This window comes from Accipiter gentilis, chromosome 2 (assembly GCF_929443795.1).
Source record: "Accipiter gentilis chromosome 2, bAccGen1.1, whole genome shotgun sequence".
NCBI classification, from domain to species: domain Eukaryota; kingdom Metazoa; phylum Chordata; class Aves; order Accipitriformes; family Accipitridae; genus Astur; species Astur gentilis.
This window is the reverse complement of record NC_064881.1, coordinates 52,591,592-52,604,932: the sequence shown is the minus strand read 5'-3', so window position 1 is coordinate 52,604,932 and position 13,341 is coordinate 52,591,592. Positions and strand designations below refer to the sequence as shown.

Below are 13,341 nucleotides of genomic sequence, written 5' to 3'. Positions count from 1 at the left end.
CCCCACAGCAAAGAGGAAAATATCAGAGCACTCATCCCTGTTTTGTTTCGCTCTTTTATCAGGATTATAGATGGCCCTTTGGCCAAGGAAAAAAGTATTTTTTTCCTGTTTGTTTTCTACTTGAAAATTAAGGTGACAGCTACTCCACAATACCTGGAGAGCTAGTCAGGTATAATTACAAGCTATTGAAATGCTGCACAATTCAGGATAATGATGTTCTTCTGTCCAGTTCTTTTCTTCTTTTTTTTTAATGTAAAAAATTGAATTAGAATCTATTTAACTGCAACATATAATGAACACTTAGGAAAATAACAGTTCAAGTGGAAGAATGAACATCCTACCCATCCCTAACAAATCTATGAGCAAAAGTCAATATGAGAATAAGTGACACATTTAAAACAGGATTTCTATTCTACTTTTAAATCCTCTCAGGTTTTGGTACAGATCACAGTAAAGAGAAAGAAAGGATATGTGCAAAGAAATTAAAAGCCCTTCCTGAGTCAAAAGTGCATCTCTCTTGGGCATGGCTGCAAAGGCAACAAGGAACAGATTCACTGAGGAGTGAGTTCAGAGCCAAATGCGCAGCTTTGGTAGATATGAAGAGATACAGGTTTATCTTGAGGTACGACACAGACCTCAAGATGTGCATGGGCAAGACTTCTTGAAAGATTAATTGTTCACATCTTCCCTCAAATGCTTTCCAGCTTGCCTGCGTGAAAGCATCACAACGGGGCTCAGCAGTTTGTTTACAAAGAGGCCCTTGGGAAAATGAATCAGAATTAACTTATTTATTTCAAAGGGATAAATCAATTTGTGCTGCCCCACTCTGTGGGCGTACTCTTTTCCAAACTAGGGCTTTCCACTTAGCTCAAGATCCTTTCTTCCCAAATAAGCTCAGCTGAACTAACCGCACTGCAATTTGGAGCAGGAGTTGACTGGGTATGTAATGGAAAAAGGACAGGAAGACAGCTGAAATCTTTTATTGAATCATAACCCCGTGAGTTACAATCACATTTCTCTGCACTTAGGATCAGCTTTGCTGAATGTTGTATTCTGGAAAAGACAACTGTGTAAATAGGGAGTTAATAGCAATTCACCCTTCACTGCTGTGCTCCATGCAATGAATGGAGCTGGAGACCCAACCCAGACTTCCAGGCTCCATGGTTGCCCACAATCCCACTTCATTCCTCCTTGCCACAGCGACCTCAGGAGACCTATCACGAAGAAGAGCAAAGTTTTGCCACTGGGGCAGATGAAGAGAAAATGTTATGCCCCTTGCTCAGTGCTGGTGAGGCTGGACCTGGAAAACAGTGTCCACTCCACCACCCCCTGCCCAGTTCAAGGGGGATGTGAAGGAATCAAACAGGTCCCATGGAGGGCTTTGAAGGTGGTTAGGGATGGGGACAGATGTCCTGCAAGATGTGCTTGTTTGTCCAGCACAGGAGGGGCACTCTATGGAGTTTTTTGCCTATTGTCCTGTGTGCCCCCATGTTCAAAGAATGGTCACACATGTAGAGCCCTCTTTACCCACCCACAATGCCATCTCCACCTTCTTCTCCTTCACAGCGTTGTCCACCAAGACCAGTGCAGCCCTTCTTCCAGCTCCATTCGGGCACACTCAGGTCCCACAGCTGGGTCTCCCTTCAGCTCCAGCTTAAGGGTCCTTGCACTCTTACCCTCCCTGCCCCAAGCCACAGCTGCATTACGACTACAAAGTCACCAGCAAGCGTAGGGGACATAGATTAAATATCCCTAAGCGTGGGCGAACCTCAGAGGGAAATTAGCAACTGTGAGTCAAGGAGATGAAATTCAATATAGTAGAAGGTTTCATTTAAAAAAAAAAAAAAAGGGAAAAAACCCTAATTGCAACATGATTTAAATTTATGGAAGTGGTAAAAAATGCATGAAATCATTTTAGCCCTTATTAGAGGAATATATTTATGTCCCTCTATTTGAACTTCCTCTTTATCAGGAGATACTTCCCTGCCTTTGAAGACAGTTGAACTTTCCCTAGTTATTTGACTAGTTGGAGGAGTTATTCAAACATTCTCTACCATGAATTTGAAATAAAAAGAAGGGAATAATTATAATCAGCCATTCACTTGCATTTGCTGAGCTGAGCTGCTTCTGCTGTCATTTTCTCCTCTTCATCCCCCTCTCACCTCAGCTAATGCAAAAGAAGAACTGGGGATGAAAGTGCTGGAGGTTCACCAGCTCAACCCATCGATATCTGACTGCTGACTAGCGTTGACAATCTGTACCCTGCTCTCTGGAGAAGAGGACCTGGAAAGAGGCTGAATCACAGGAGGAGAGCGGAGCATCTGCCAAAGACATTGCCTTGCTCATCCCTGCATTTTGTCTGTCTAATGCCCGGATCTTTCTCCACATCTTAGCTCTGTAGGCTACATTTTGTCAAAGAAAAGGACAGGGCAGCAACACTGCTCTTGACTGGGAAGGTGGACTAAGGCAAAAAGAAGCAAGCATCTCTCTTAGTTACATACTTTATTTATTTGGGAGAGAGGCTCCAACTGCCTTTGAGGCTGTATATTTTGCCATCGGTAACAGATTTATCACCAGCATATGAATACTTAAGGTAAGCCTGCTTATAGATTAACCCCTGTTCTTTGGGGTAAAGGTCTGGATCTGCAGGTGTATGCGTTGGAAGATGTGTGTCAGCGCGTGTGCATGCTTGACCGCGAGACAGGCAGGGAAGGGCACGGCCATGCACAGCTGAAGTCGCATGCTCCCCTGGGCTTGCTGCTCCTACACGGCCCTGCAGGAGTTTCACCGTGCCTCTGGAGCATCCTTCTATATTTACAGCAATGAGGCCAAGCTCCTCCTGGGAACAGCCACCCGCTCGCGCGCGTGCAGGGGAACATGCCTCCACTTACTATTGCATGCCTTCCTATTGCACAGCCGTCCTTCCTCCAGGACTCCCTCGCAGACAAGACCTTCGTTGGGAAGGGGCTTGCAGGTGCGCATACGGGTCTGCAGGCCTCCCCCGCAGTCCTTGGTGCAGTCGCCCCAAGCTGACCATGGATTCCAACCACCTGGGCAAAATCCAGAAAAGCCCCGTCAGCTTCGGTGAGAACCCAGCACCCAGGAAGCCGAGGCAACGCTGGCCTGGCAGACCCTGCAATATATCCACTGCCCAGCCCCGAAACTGGGATGTCGTTGAATGTGGTAGGGTAAGACACCGCGGGGCAGCCCAGAAATCAAGAGACAGGAGAGAAAAGGAGAAGCATTGCCTTTTCATTGACTTCTCTTCAACTGTTCCCTATCTCTAAACAGTGACTTTGCCTTCCTGGAAACTGCCCCATTTCTAATTAGTCCAGGTCTTCTTGTGCTTGCTGCGGCAAAGAGGTCCCCTCCTCTGGGAAGACCCTCTGCCCATTTTGTGGCCTGTTGGCTCCTAAACCCAGAAGGCACTTGCTGTAAACACTTAAAGATAGGAATCCAGCATCAGTGGGCTTGTCTCTCCTCCCTCTTCCCCCACGCAAACACACATGTCTATGTGCAGACAGCACAAGGCAACTGGGAAGGAGTAGGGGTCCCACCACCCATTCCCCTCCCAAAAGGACACTCTTTTTCCCCACGCTGTAGATACAACCAGCCACAGAGAGGCACCGCTCTCAAGGACAGCTTTGGTGGGGGAATAATATTTCCCTCCAGCACCCTTGCAGCAGCCATGGGGAGCAATCTGTGAGCACCATAAGAGGAAGGTGCTTTTTTGGCTTCCCTTCCCAGCCATGCTCAGTGCCGGTGGTCAGCAACGTGCAGCTTTCCCCCTTGTACCACAAGCTACAGCCCTGCAAGCTGATGGATCCAGTAAGATCCTTGCTGCAGGGATGATCCTGCCACTTCCCTGCATCTTTCCAGCTTGTTGCCAAGAACTGGCCCTGGTGGGATGTCCATAAACGTTGATGGCAAGATGGACTGTGAAGACTGTCTGAATCTGGCTTGCCTCCCACAGACCAAAGCCTTACAGCAGGGCACCTGCGGGGAGCCCAGCAAGGCTGAGTTTCGTGTTGTAAAAAGACAGCAGGGGATCATCCAAGCCCCTTCAAGTGATGGATAAGCTGTCATATCCCTCAGTGGTCAGTTTGCTCCTCATCGGCCATATGCAGCAAGCTAAAATCTGCTCCTTAATAGGCCTCTATTTCTAACAGCTGGTGACTTCTTCTGCTCCATCATTTGCCCACCTCATGGAGAGGAGCAGAGGTGGCACTTCACCCCAGAGGTGGCCACTCTTGGCTGCTTTTCCTGCTGTGCATTCTCTCATTAGCTACAGCTACCCTTTGAGATACTTCAGGTCCAAGAAATTCAGCTATGTGCCATGCTCAGGCACAGAGAAAGGTAATGAGCTAAAGATGCAGTTTTTTGAAGGAAGGAAACGTTGGGAGAAAGATAAAGATGCTGCTTTCGGAAATAAAAATGAAATAAAGCTCCTTTTCTTTTTCTCACCAACAGTTAAGAGATTTCAGAGATGCAAATGAACCATTTCAGCTGACCCAGCCTCCCTGTATTACTATTTATGAGGCAATGGAGATCACAGTTGTCCTCTGAGCTGTGGGTTCACCTGCTCCCTAGGCAGGACACCAGCCCTGTCTGGAAAAACGAGGGTCCTCAACAGCCCACGTAGGTGCCAGATCAGAATACAGGGAGCTTACCAGCACCCCCTTGCACAGGGATGGGCAGATGCTCATCCACCTCCACAGCATAAAGCCGTGAGTTCATACTCTACTACCACCAGCCCAGTTGTGCTTTAACTTTTACTTCGAAGACAGAGTGAAAATAAACACGTGCTCAGCAACATTCACACTGCTGAATGCAGTGGAAGCTGCTTAGATACTTAATAAAGAGAGGAACAGGAAAAAATAGAGCACGATGGAAATGCAGGCTAGCGAACCTGCCAGCAAGGTGCTCAGAGATCCTAGCAGCAGTGTGGAGGATGGAGTTGTTACTGGCACGCAATACATATTTGACCTTGAAGACTGTCTTTCCCTTTAAAGTCACTTTCTCTGCTGGCTCCTTTGTTAAACAGCACAGGGAAACAGGCTTGTCTTTCCCCTTTCCTGATGGGAGACAGATTGTGTTTCAGTTGCAAGAGAGGCCATTGCCATAATGGCAGGAATCCTGATGCCTTGCTTGAGCTGATCAATAGGGTATCTATAACCAGACACATTTAGGAGCTAATCAACTCCTTGCTTGCCCTTTTAAGGATGTCTTTCTTTACTTTCACTCCCTTGCAGATTAGGAGTGGGGCTGGGGAAGGGAGAAAGCAGCTCCACACAAGCCTTGGCTAGGCGATTTATTTGCTTGGGATGCTTTTTGAGTCAAAATGCATAATTGCTCCAGTGTCTTAAAAGGTTCTTTTATATTGTGTTTGTAAGCAAAATACAGACTGGTTACCCATAGTGTCCCCAGTGTGATGATGGGTTATTCAAACAGGTCTGCATTTCAGGGTATAACATCTTATGATGACATTAACCCCCTAAAAAAATACAGAAATAGATGCTGTGTGGTCTCACTACAGGAAAGAGTGGGGGGCAGCTTAGGTTCCAGTCTTTGATTTCTTCTTACTCTGCTTATTCTCAGCACTGAGAGAATGAATCAAAATAAGATAAAAACCATCATGATCTCAAACCCTTAACTGGAATGAGATCTATTTATGAGGGTGAGCACAAATAACTTCCTTCCCTTCCTTATTCCTCAGTTTCCATCCCATTTGCGAGTACTAAAGAGAAGCTTGAGAAGTACCAGAGCACTTATTAAATCAACAGAGGCATTTACAGCCAAGACAAAGGTATTCCCCACTTTATGGAGTAGTCCTTTTTTATCATCAGGTTGTCCCATGGTCCTGACAAATGAAATACTGCATGTTATTTATCCTGTTTATTGGCTGTCAGATAAACCTTTTGAAATCTCCCTTCTTTTCCTGGGTCTAGTCATCCAGTGTTTCAAGTGATTTGTCTTTTTTAGTGGTGCTGTAAACAAGCAGTTAAGGGCCTATTATATGAAGTTATACCCATCCCATCTTTGAGGGGGAAAAAAAAAGCTGTGCCAAGAGTGAAACACTTGGCTTTTCTGCCCACTGCTTGAAAGCATCTGGCTGGTGGAAAGGGGTGGCTGGGTAACAACAAGTGTATGAGGTACCATGGCTGTGGAACAGCTGAGCTGTGGCAAAGCACATGTTTTTAGCCCAGTGCAGATGCTGCAGAAGAGACATGAGTGGGGTTTTGTCACTGCAGTGGCTGCACACTTGTCCCATCACTCAGTTCATCAGGAGTGACTTGTTGAGCTGCAACAACCCTTATGGACTCCCCATCTTTTAGGAAACATTCATTCCCGCCTGTCTGCCGCACAATTTCCTGCTCTCCCCCTTCTACATTTCAAGCATGGGGTTGGAGGAGACCTTTCTGATGCTGGGAAGCAAGTAACCCATGTGAAATACAATGCAGAATCCTACTGAAGTTAATGGGACCCTTTCCAGGTAGTCCCTTTTGCCCCTGGAGTCCCATTTCATCAGCTCTCAACAAACTGCTACACCCTGCTGATCGATGCGGGTTGAGTTGCCATCTGTCCTTAATCCAGAAATAATGAGTCTGCTGCAACTGCTTTATGAAGGACTTTGTTTTTCAAAGGCACTGACTCCTGTGAAGGTCACACACCCAACACGTTCCCACTTAGCAAAGTTTTGCTTGGCTACTGCCTTGCAGAACTGCAGACCTTTCTCACTTTGTTCTTTATTCCCTTTAACTGGAGTAGCTGTGGCTCATGCCTCCAGCTCCAGAGGTTCCCAGCACAACCAGCAGCTATCACCTCAATCACATAGCAAGGTTTAGCTTGTATTTTTTATTTTTTGAGACTGGTCCTAGTTCCTAGCATGAGTTTTGCAAAGGCAACTGTTGCACATGAGGCTGCTGTTCATGGGACTGCTTTGAGTGCCATGGAGACTGTCATTCAGGGACACCTTTAATCCAGTTTCTAAAGGGCTTTTTGATCCTCCTCAGTTGGTTCTTATCATGATCACGTACTAAAACAAATTACTTTTCATGCTAGGCTGACCCAATGCATTCTAATTCTCCGCAGTTAAATGGAGAAAATTTCAAGATGGTCAGAATCAACTGGCAAGCTCATATTTGGCATTTCTTGTTCTGAATCTTAGGCAGAGATGCCAAAAGAATAGGTCTTTCCTACTACAAATTAACTGAAAGAACTCCACTTAGACACCTCGTCCAAACACCCTTGATCTTTGGGAAGATTTGCATCCCGATCCGGAGTTTATCTTTGCAGCTGACAGCTGCGATATGTCTCAGATGCCAGTCAGTCAATCATGCCTTTTAATTTAATAGCAATGCCTTAAATTAGATGACAGTGACAACAGCAAAAACTAAGGAATCAACACAAAACAATCAATAGAGCACAGCAAAAAGGTCTTTGCTGACACACTACATCCATCTCCGATTTTGGTTTTTTTGGACTTAGCCTCCCACTGACCTCATCTACAGACACTTCTTGTTGGCAGCTCTCTCAAACTCCACAGACCAGGACATCTTGTGTCTCAAAAAAATGCCAAGACTACATAAAGCTACCACAGGTCTGTGTGCCGACACTGGAAATATTTGTAGTGGACCTTATATCACAGTATCTGAAGGCCTGAGAATCACTAGCAGTTTGCAAATGAGTGAAAAAAAATGTTATTTCTTATGCAAATAAGGGGAAGGATGCTGAAAGGAGATTAGGAGTGAGATTGTCTTATCCCACATGAAAGTTAAATTTCTTATACAATGGGGAAAGCAAGAGAGCTGCTCCACTGGGTTTTATCACTCTCTTTTTTCTTACTATGCTGGGAAAGAGGAAGTCCAGAAGGGACTATTTTGAAGACAACCTTCTATTACACAAAACAGTGATCCTTCCCTGGAGAGCCATGCATTCATTTTGCTACTTCTGTAGAAAAAAGGAAAAAAAATCTTTCAGGAAGATGTCCCTTCCTCATGCCCCATGCAATGAAAGCCTGTGGCAGCACAAGTGAGTTGCTCCAGTGGTTCATTCTCTGCCCTTTCAAAAATAAATGACGTGTAACACTTTGCTGTTTTGCAGATCGTGCATGCTAATACCCAAACTAGCTCCCCTGCCCAAGTTCCCTAAAAAGCAAAATCATTCATTCCAGCTCTTCTCTACAACCTTCCTCTTTCAGATGCTGAATCTTTTGATTAACAATGTATGAACATGACACCCCCATTATTGATCTAATGAGAAACAAAATGAAAAGGCTGGTGGTAAGTACGCTCTTCTGCCCACTCTCCATACTGTGTGTCATGAGCTGTTAGGTTATCTGGCTGATGACAAATTTAATTAAACACAAAGACCCAGAGATGATAAAAGAAACATGATGGGCAGAGCCATCTTGGTAACCTTCTGAGTGAAAACGGACCACACACAAGGAGTAGTCTCTAAGACGACAGATCAGTCCCTGATGTGAAACCCACTATTTTGAGTCATCGTGAAAGACACTCTTGGGAATGCCATGAAAACCAAGAGAGTCCCTTGCCTAAAGGGCTATAGGACTTATTGTCCTATAGAGAAAAGATAATTTGGGGATGAGAGTTTGGGGACTGCACAAAACATTTTACGAGATTCTCGGGGGTGGCAGGAAGGGAAGGCGGATTTGTGTACAAACCACTAGCAAACTTCAAGCTACACTAACCAGCAGGTAGGACAAGGGAGGACCACAACAGAGGCATCGATCTGTGCAGACAAAATCATCCTTCCTGTGCTGTGTCTGTTTACCTCTGACAAACTCTATATTAACAACAGCCATAACCATACATTAGTACTCTCCTCCATGGAAAGGAGATGGGTGGGGATGGGAAAATGATGAAGATGCAATAAAAGTTAACGAGTGACCAGGGCAAGGTAACCAGGGAATAGCTGTTCATTGTCTTTTCCCATATTGGAATTGAGGGGTGTCAAATTAAACTAGCAGGAGGCAGGTGCAAAACCAATGAAGGGCGTAATTCACAGACACAGAGCACTGTCATACTGTGCAATGCTTGCCACAGCATGAAAAGGTACCAAAGTTTCTATGAATACAAAAAGTAGCTAAGGAAATGCATAAAAGATAAATGCACCAAATGCTATTAGATACAAAACCAGCAGCTCTTGCTCAGAAGGTCTCTGGGCTGCAAGTTGCTGAAGGCTAGAAGGATGCTGTGTGCTTGTCTGGTTCTGATATTTTCCCTTGGTAGCCACTGCTAATGAGAAGATATTGGGCCAAAAGGCCCCTGATCTGGCCAACAAGATGGTTTTTGGTGCTTTCCTAGTTTCTTGGCCTCTTCCTACCTTAACTTTAATACTTTGACTCTCTTTCACGGAGATGTGCTCAGAGCACAGACAGCTCAAGTCAAGCCAGTATTCCTTACCATCATTCAAAAAGCTGCTCAGATAACTCACTTCTGGGTACGCAAATAAGTGCTGTGATTTTTCAAAGTTGCTGAGTGGCCAAAGCCGTCACTGATTTCTGTAACACTCACAAGTCCCTGCAAATGAAGGCAATGAGGCCCAATTTGGACACACATTTAGGACCAGCTTCAATCTACCCCTGCTCTGCAAATCACTTAAGGAGGATGGAAATGAGGCCACAGTGCTCAGCTTTCAAGGAAACCCAGCATAAAGCTGTGCTTATTACATGAATCCCTGCAAATGAAACACTAGGGATAAAGAGAGATTATTTATGTGGAAATAGTGGGGGAGGTGGGCAGGGAAATGAGAAAGGGAATGTTTAGTCTGGAGCAGGAGATCAAATAAGACCGTGGAAAAGTCTTCCCCTAGGAAAGCCGTAGAGGCCTAATCACTTAATTTATTTCAAAGCAGAGCAGGCAAAATATCAGAGAACAGACTTGTGAAGAAAAATCCAGCAAGCACCACCGGGGAGGAATGAAATGCTTTCCCGCCCTGAACCTCTCTGATACTGTATAAATCACATCAGAGCTGAGTTCACACATTATTTGCTTCTTCAAGTTATTGCAGACCTCGGTGCAAAGCACAGAGGGGACATATTAGCATAGACACATGCGTGCTTCTGCACGGTGATAAATATATGAACACATTAAAATCTAACCGTGTGGCCCAAGTTGATTGAAACCTTTCCTGATATGAGTGTCACTATCTATTTTCATGAAAGCTTGTTCAAAAGGGAAGTCAAAGAAGAGCAGTTGTGCAATTTCCTTTCATGTTCCACCTGCCCTGGCTTGAAGGGCCTCGGGTTTCACCAAAGGTGTTTTCACCTTTGAAAAAGTATAAAGCACTTACAGAACACTGCATAAACCGATAAACGCAGTGACATGTTGTAACACCCAGAACTTTGCAAGCCCTGTACAATTTCAGCTTGTTTCCTGAACAGCGTTTCCAGCTGAAGGATTTCTATGGTCCCCAAGACTGCAGTTTCTCAATCCTCCACAAGCTACGACATATTTCTCTTTGCAAGAGCCCTGCAAGGCAGGGCTGTGCTATTATTACCTCTGCAAGATGAACCAGGGAGGGGCTGAAAAGCTAGAAGACTTGCCCACAGTACCACAGGGCACCTGCTGTACAGCACAGACAAAAGTTCAATTTTCTTAAGGTAAGCGTCTTACAGCAGGACAGGGTAAATCACCCAGGAGGACAACGCAGGAGTCGGGTGTCCCCTGCTCAGAGCAGTTTTGCCAAGGAGACGCCACTCTGCAGACACTATTCGTGGCTCACAGCGCTCCTGGCTCCACTAACTGCTCCCAAGACAGAGCCAGAAACGTGAACTCAGTGCGATGCTGAGGCAGCCGCCTTGGCAGTTATTAAACCAAATATTTAATGACGTTCTGATACGCACAGCCAAACCCTCTTCACACAGAGATGTCAGTAATAAGGATTTTGCCTGGAAGGGGAACAGAGGCAGCTGAAAACCACATGAAAGCGCTCGGTGTGTGTGCACCTCTGAGGAAGGCTGGCGAACAAGCAAGTTGTCAGCAGGCATTTCTCCCTTCGGTGTCCTCTCCTTCGCGAAGCTGTCGTTTACACTCATCCTGCAGTGGGAAGATGCTAATCCTGGCTGCCTTGCTGGGCAGAGGCTGCCTTTACCAGCTCATCCTTTGACACATCGTTAGTGTTTTTCATTGCAGAAGGGAGCAGGCTTTAGGCTTGTCTCTGTGTGTAGTTTCTGTCTCTGTCTCTTATTAAGTCTCCTTGTTAAGAGGGGGACAGATAGAACGGTCAGGTCGCGTACCACTTGGGCAAGGTGAGTGAAAAAAATCTGGGGGAGTGAAATGCTGATGTGTGTCTAAGGGGTTAGGACACAAAGCAGAGAGGAGCTTATCTACAAGCCAAATTGGGGGTCAATAAGGACTGCATGCCCAGGGAGCTCAGGAAGTCACTCCACTGAGAAAAGATACCTAGCAGTGTCCAAAGACAGTTAAAACAGCCCTTGGGAGAGATGCTGTCTGAACTGGATTGCTTGGGACCAGAAATTGCATTGTACTGGTAAGCATCTGATGTGCTTTATTGGGTTGACCACTCCCACTGGGATCAGGAATGACATTATGGATTAATGCCCAGGACCAGTCTGAACATTGTAGGATCCAGTCCCAGCCTTGACAACAACCAGAGGAAATAACGTAGAGCTATGTCTGCACTTGTATTGCACGCAGTTTAGAGGCACTGTGTAGCATACAGGGCTAAATCTTTCCCTGCGTGCAGTCATGAACTGCAGAGAAATGCAAACTTTCACTTCCACACAGGTCTCCGAAGGTCATCCGAGGTACACTACAAGCCTCTGAAACACCTCGTCTCTCATTGCTAGTAATTTCCCACAAAACATCTCTCTCTTCTCTGGGATACCAATTACAGTGGGCTATCTAGTAGGCGATCAGGTCCTTGATATCACAAAACTTAAAGTTAGCCATGAAGTCTTTCATTCATTCGTCTTTGCAGGGTCTCCGATTTATTTGATGCTGAACAGTCAGTATTACCATACTGCTTGCTCTCAGTCTGTGCCATTCCAAGCCTTAATTGAGCACTACTGGTTGCTCAAACTAATTAGAGCATTTTGGAAATGGAGGAACTTTTTGAATCTGCCAGTGTTTAAGGTAGGCTACAAAAATCCAAGGTGTGAGCAGATCCACGTTGGGAATCCTGGCTACAGATGAGTGAAGGGGATTTATTATATAGCTAACACTTGCAGTCAGTGACAATGGTTTCATCTGTGTGTCCCATGGGCAACTGGGACCACCACATACAGTCCAAGAAGAAGGCAGAGATGTTCAAACCATTGGAGGCACCCAAATAAAAAGCTGCCACAAGATTGCTTCATGATAGTTTAAGGAGCCAGCCGCAGCAGTTCTGCATCTGGGATAACAACCACGTGGTATCCAGCATGCCTTAGCATCAAGGGTAAGAAATCAATATCAACCTTGATCAACATTATAATTAAGAGGTTAATATTGATCTTTTGACATTGATGCTAAGGTGTGGTAGGTGCGTTGAGTCATTAGCATCATTGCTGGCAATCTGAAGTTGGGGCACTATAAAACAGACTGCAGGCACAGCACTTCACTCACAGATTCCTTAGAGACACTGGATTATAATGATTAAAGCAATTCTCAGCCTGATTCATAAACAACTGTTCCCAAAGTCATCACCTTTTCTATCAATGGTGAGAGGGGATTACTCACACATGCCTGTTATGTCCTTTCAAAGTCCCAGGGTGACACAAGGAAATGCAACTCCATCTGGTCCTGCAGGAAGCAGACTTATGGTCTTATACGGTGTTTTTTACCCTGAAAACTAAATAGGAGATGAGATCTTGTTCTTCATAATGGATTGATGCATAATGGCCTGTGTGGCCATGCTACCCTGCTACAGATGAGGTTTCCCTCTGATTTCTCCTGTTATGACTGCTAAAAGAAAGCCTTTACCCTAATGAACATCAGAAGAATCTTCATGAGAATTTTCTAACCCTGAGTCTGCTGAGCCAGAGATACCCATAATCTTCAGCCAACAGAGATCAAAGTCTGTCCTGCTTAAAACTGTTCTTTCCTACAGGCAAATCTGACATGAAATTCCCTTGGTCTGAGGTCCTGCTTAAAAAAAAGAAAGGCACAGTATTGAGATATTATATCAGCACAGATGAGGAGATGCCACAAAGGCTCAGCATTTACCCAGGCATTTGTAAACGTTTTTTTCTGTTATTCATATTTGTCATTTATATTCCAGCAGTGTTAAGAGGCCTTGAAGTAAGAGAAGAGCTGTCCTGGGATTGGCACTCTACAGGTAAAACAGTCACAGACATTCCTTGATCCTAATATCTCA

General features: G+C 45.2%; 1 protein-coding gene across 10 annotated transcripts in view; it reads right to left on the bottom strand.

The window, feature by feature from the left end:
- Positions 1-13,341, bottom strand: part of ADGRB1 (adhesion G protein-coupled receptor B1) — a 282,552-nt gene that overhangs the window by 155,970 nt on the left and 113,241 nt on the right. For 9 of the 10 annotated variants that reach the window (XM_049825103.1, XM_049825138.1, XM_049825130.1 and 6 more), the window contains exon 3: positions 2,892-3,050. The exons of the other annotated variant lie outside the window; for it this stretch is intronic. In XM_049825103.1, coding sequence (XP_049681060.1) covers positions 2,892-3,050 — 159 coding nt within the window. The remainder of the gene's footprint in view (positions 1-2,891; positions 3,051-13,341) is intronic. 10 annotated transcript variants of the gene reach the window in all.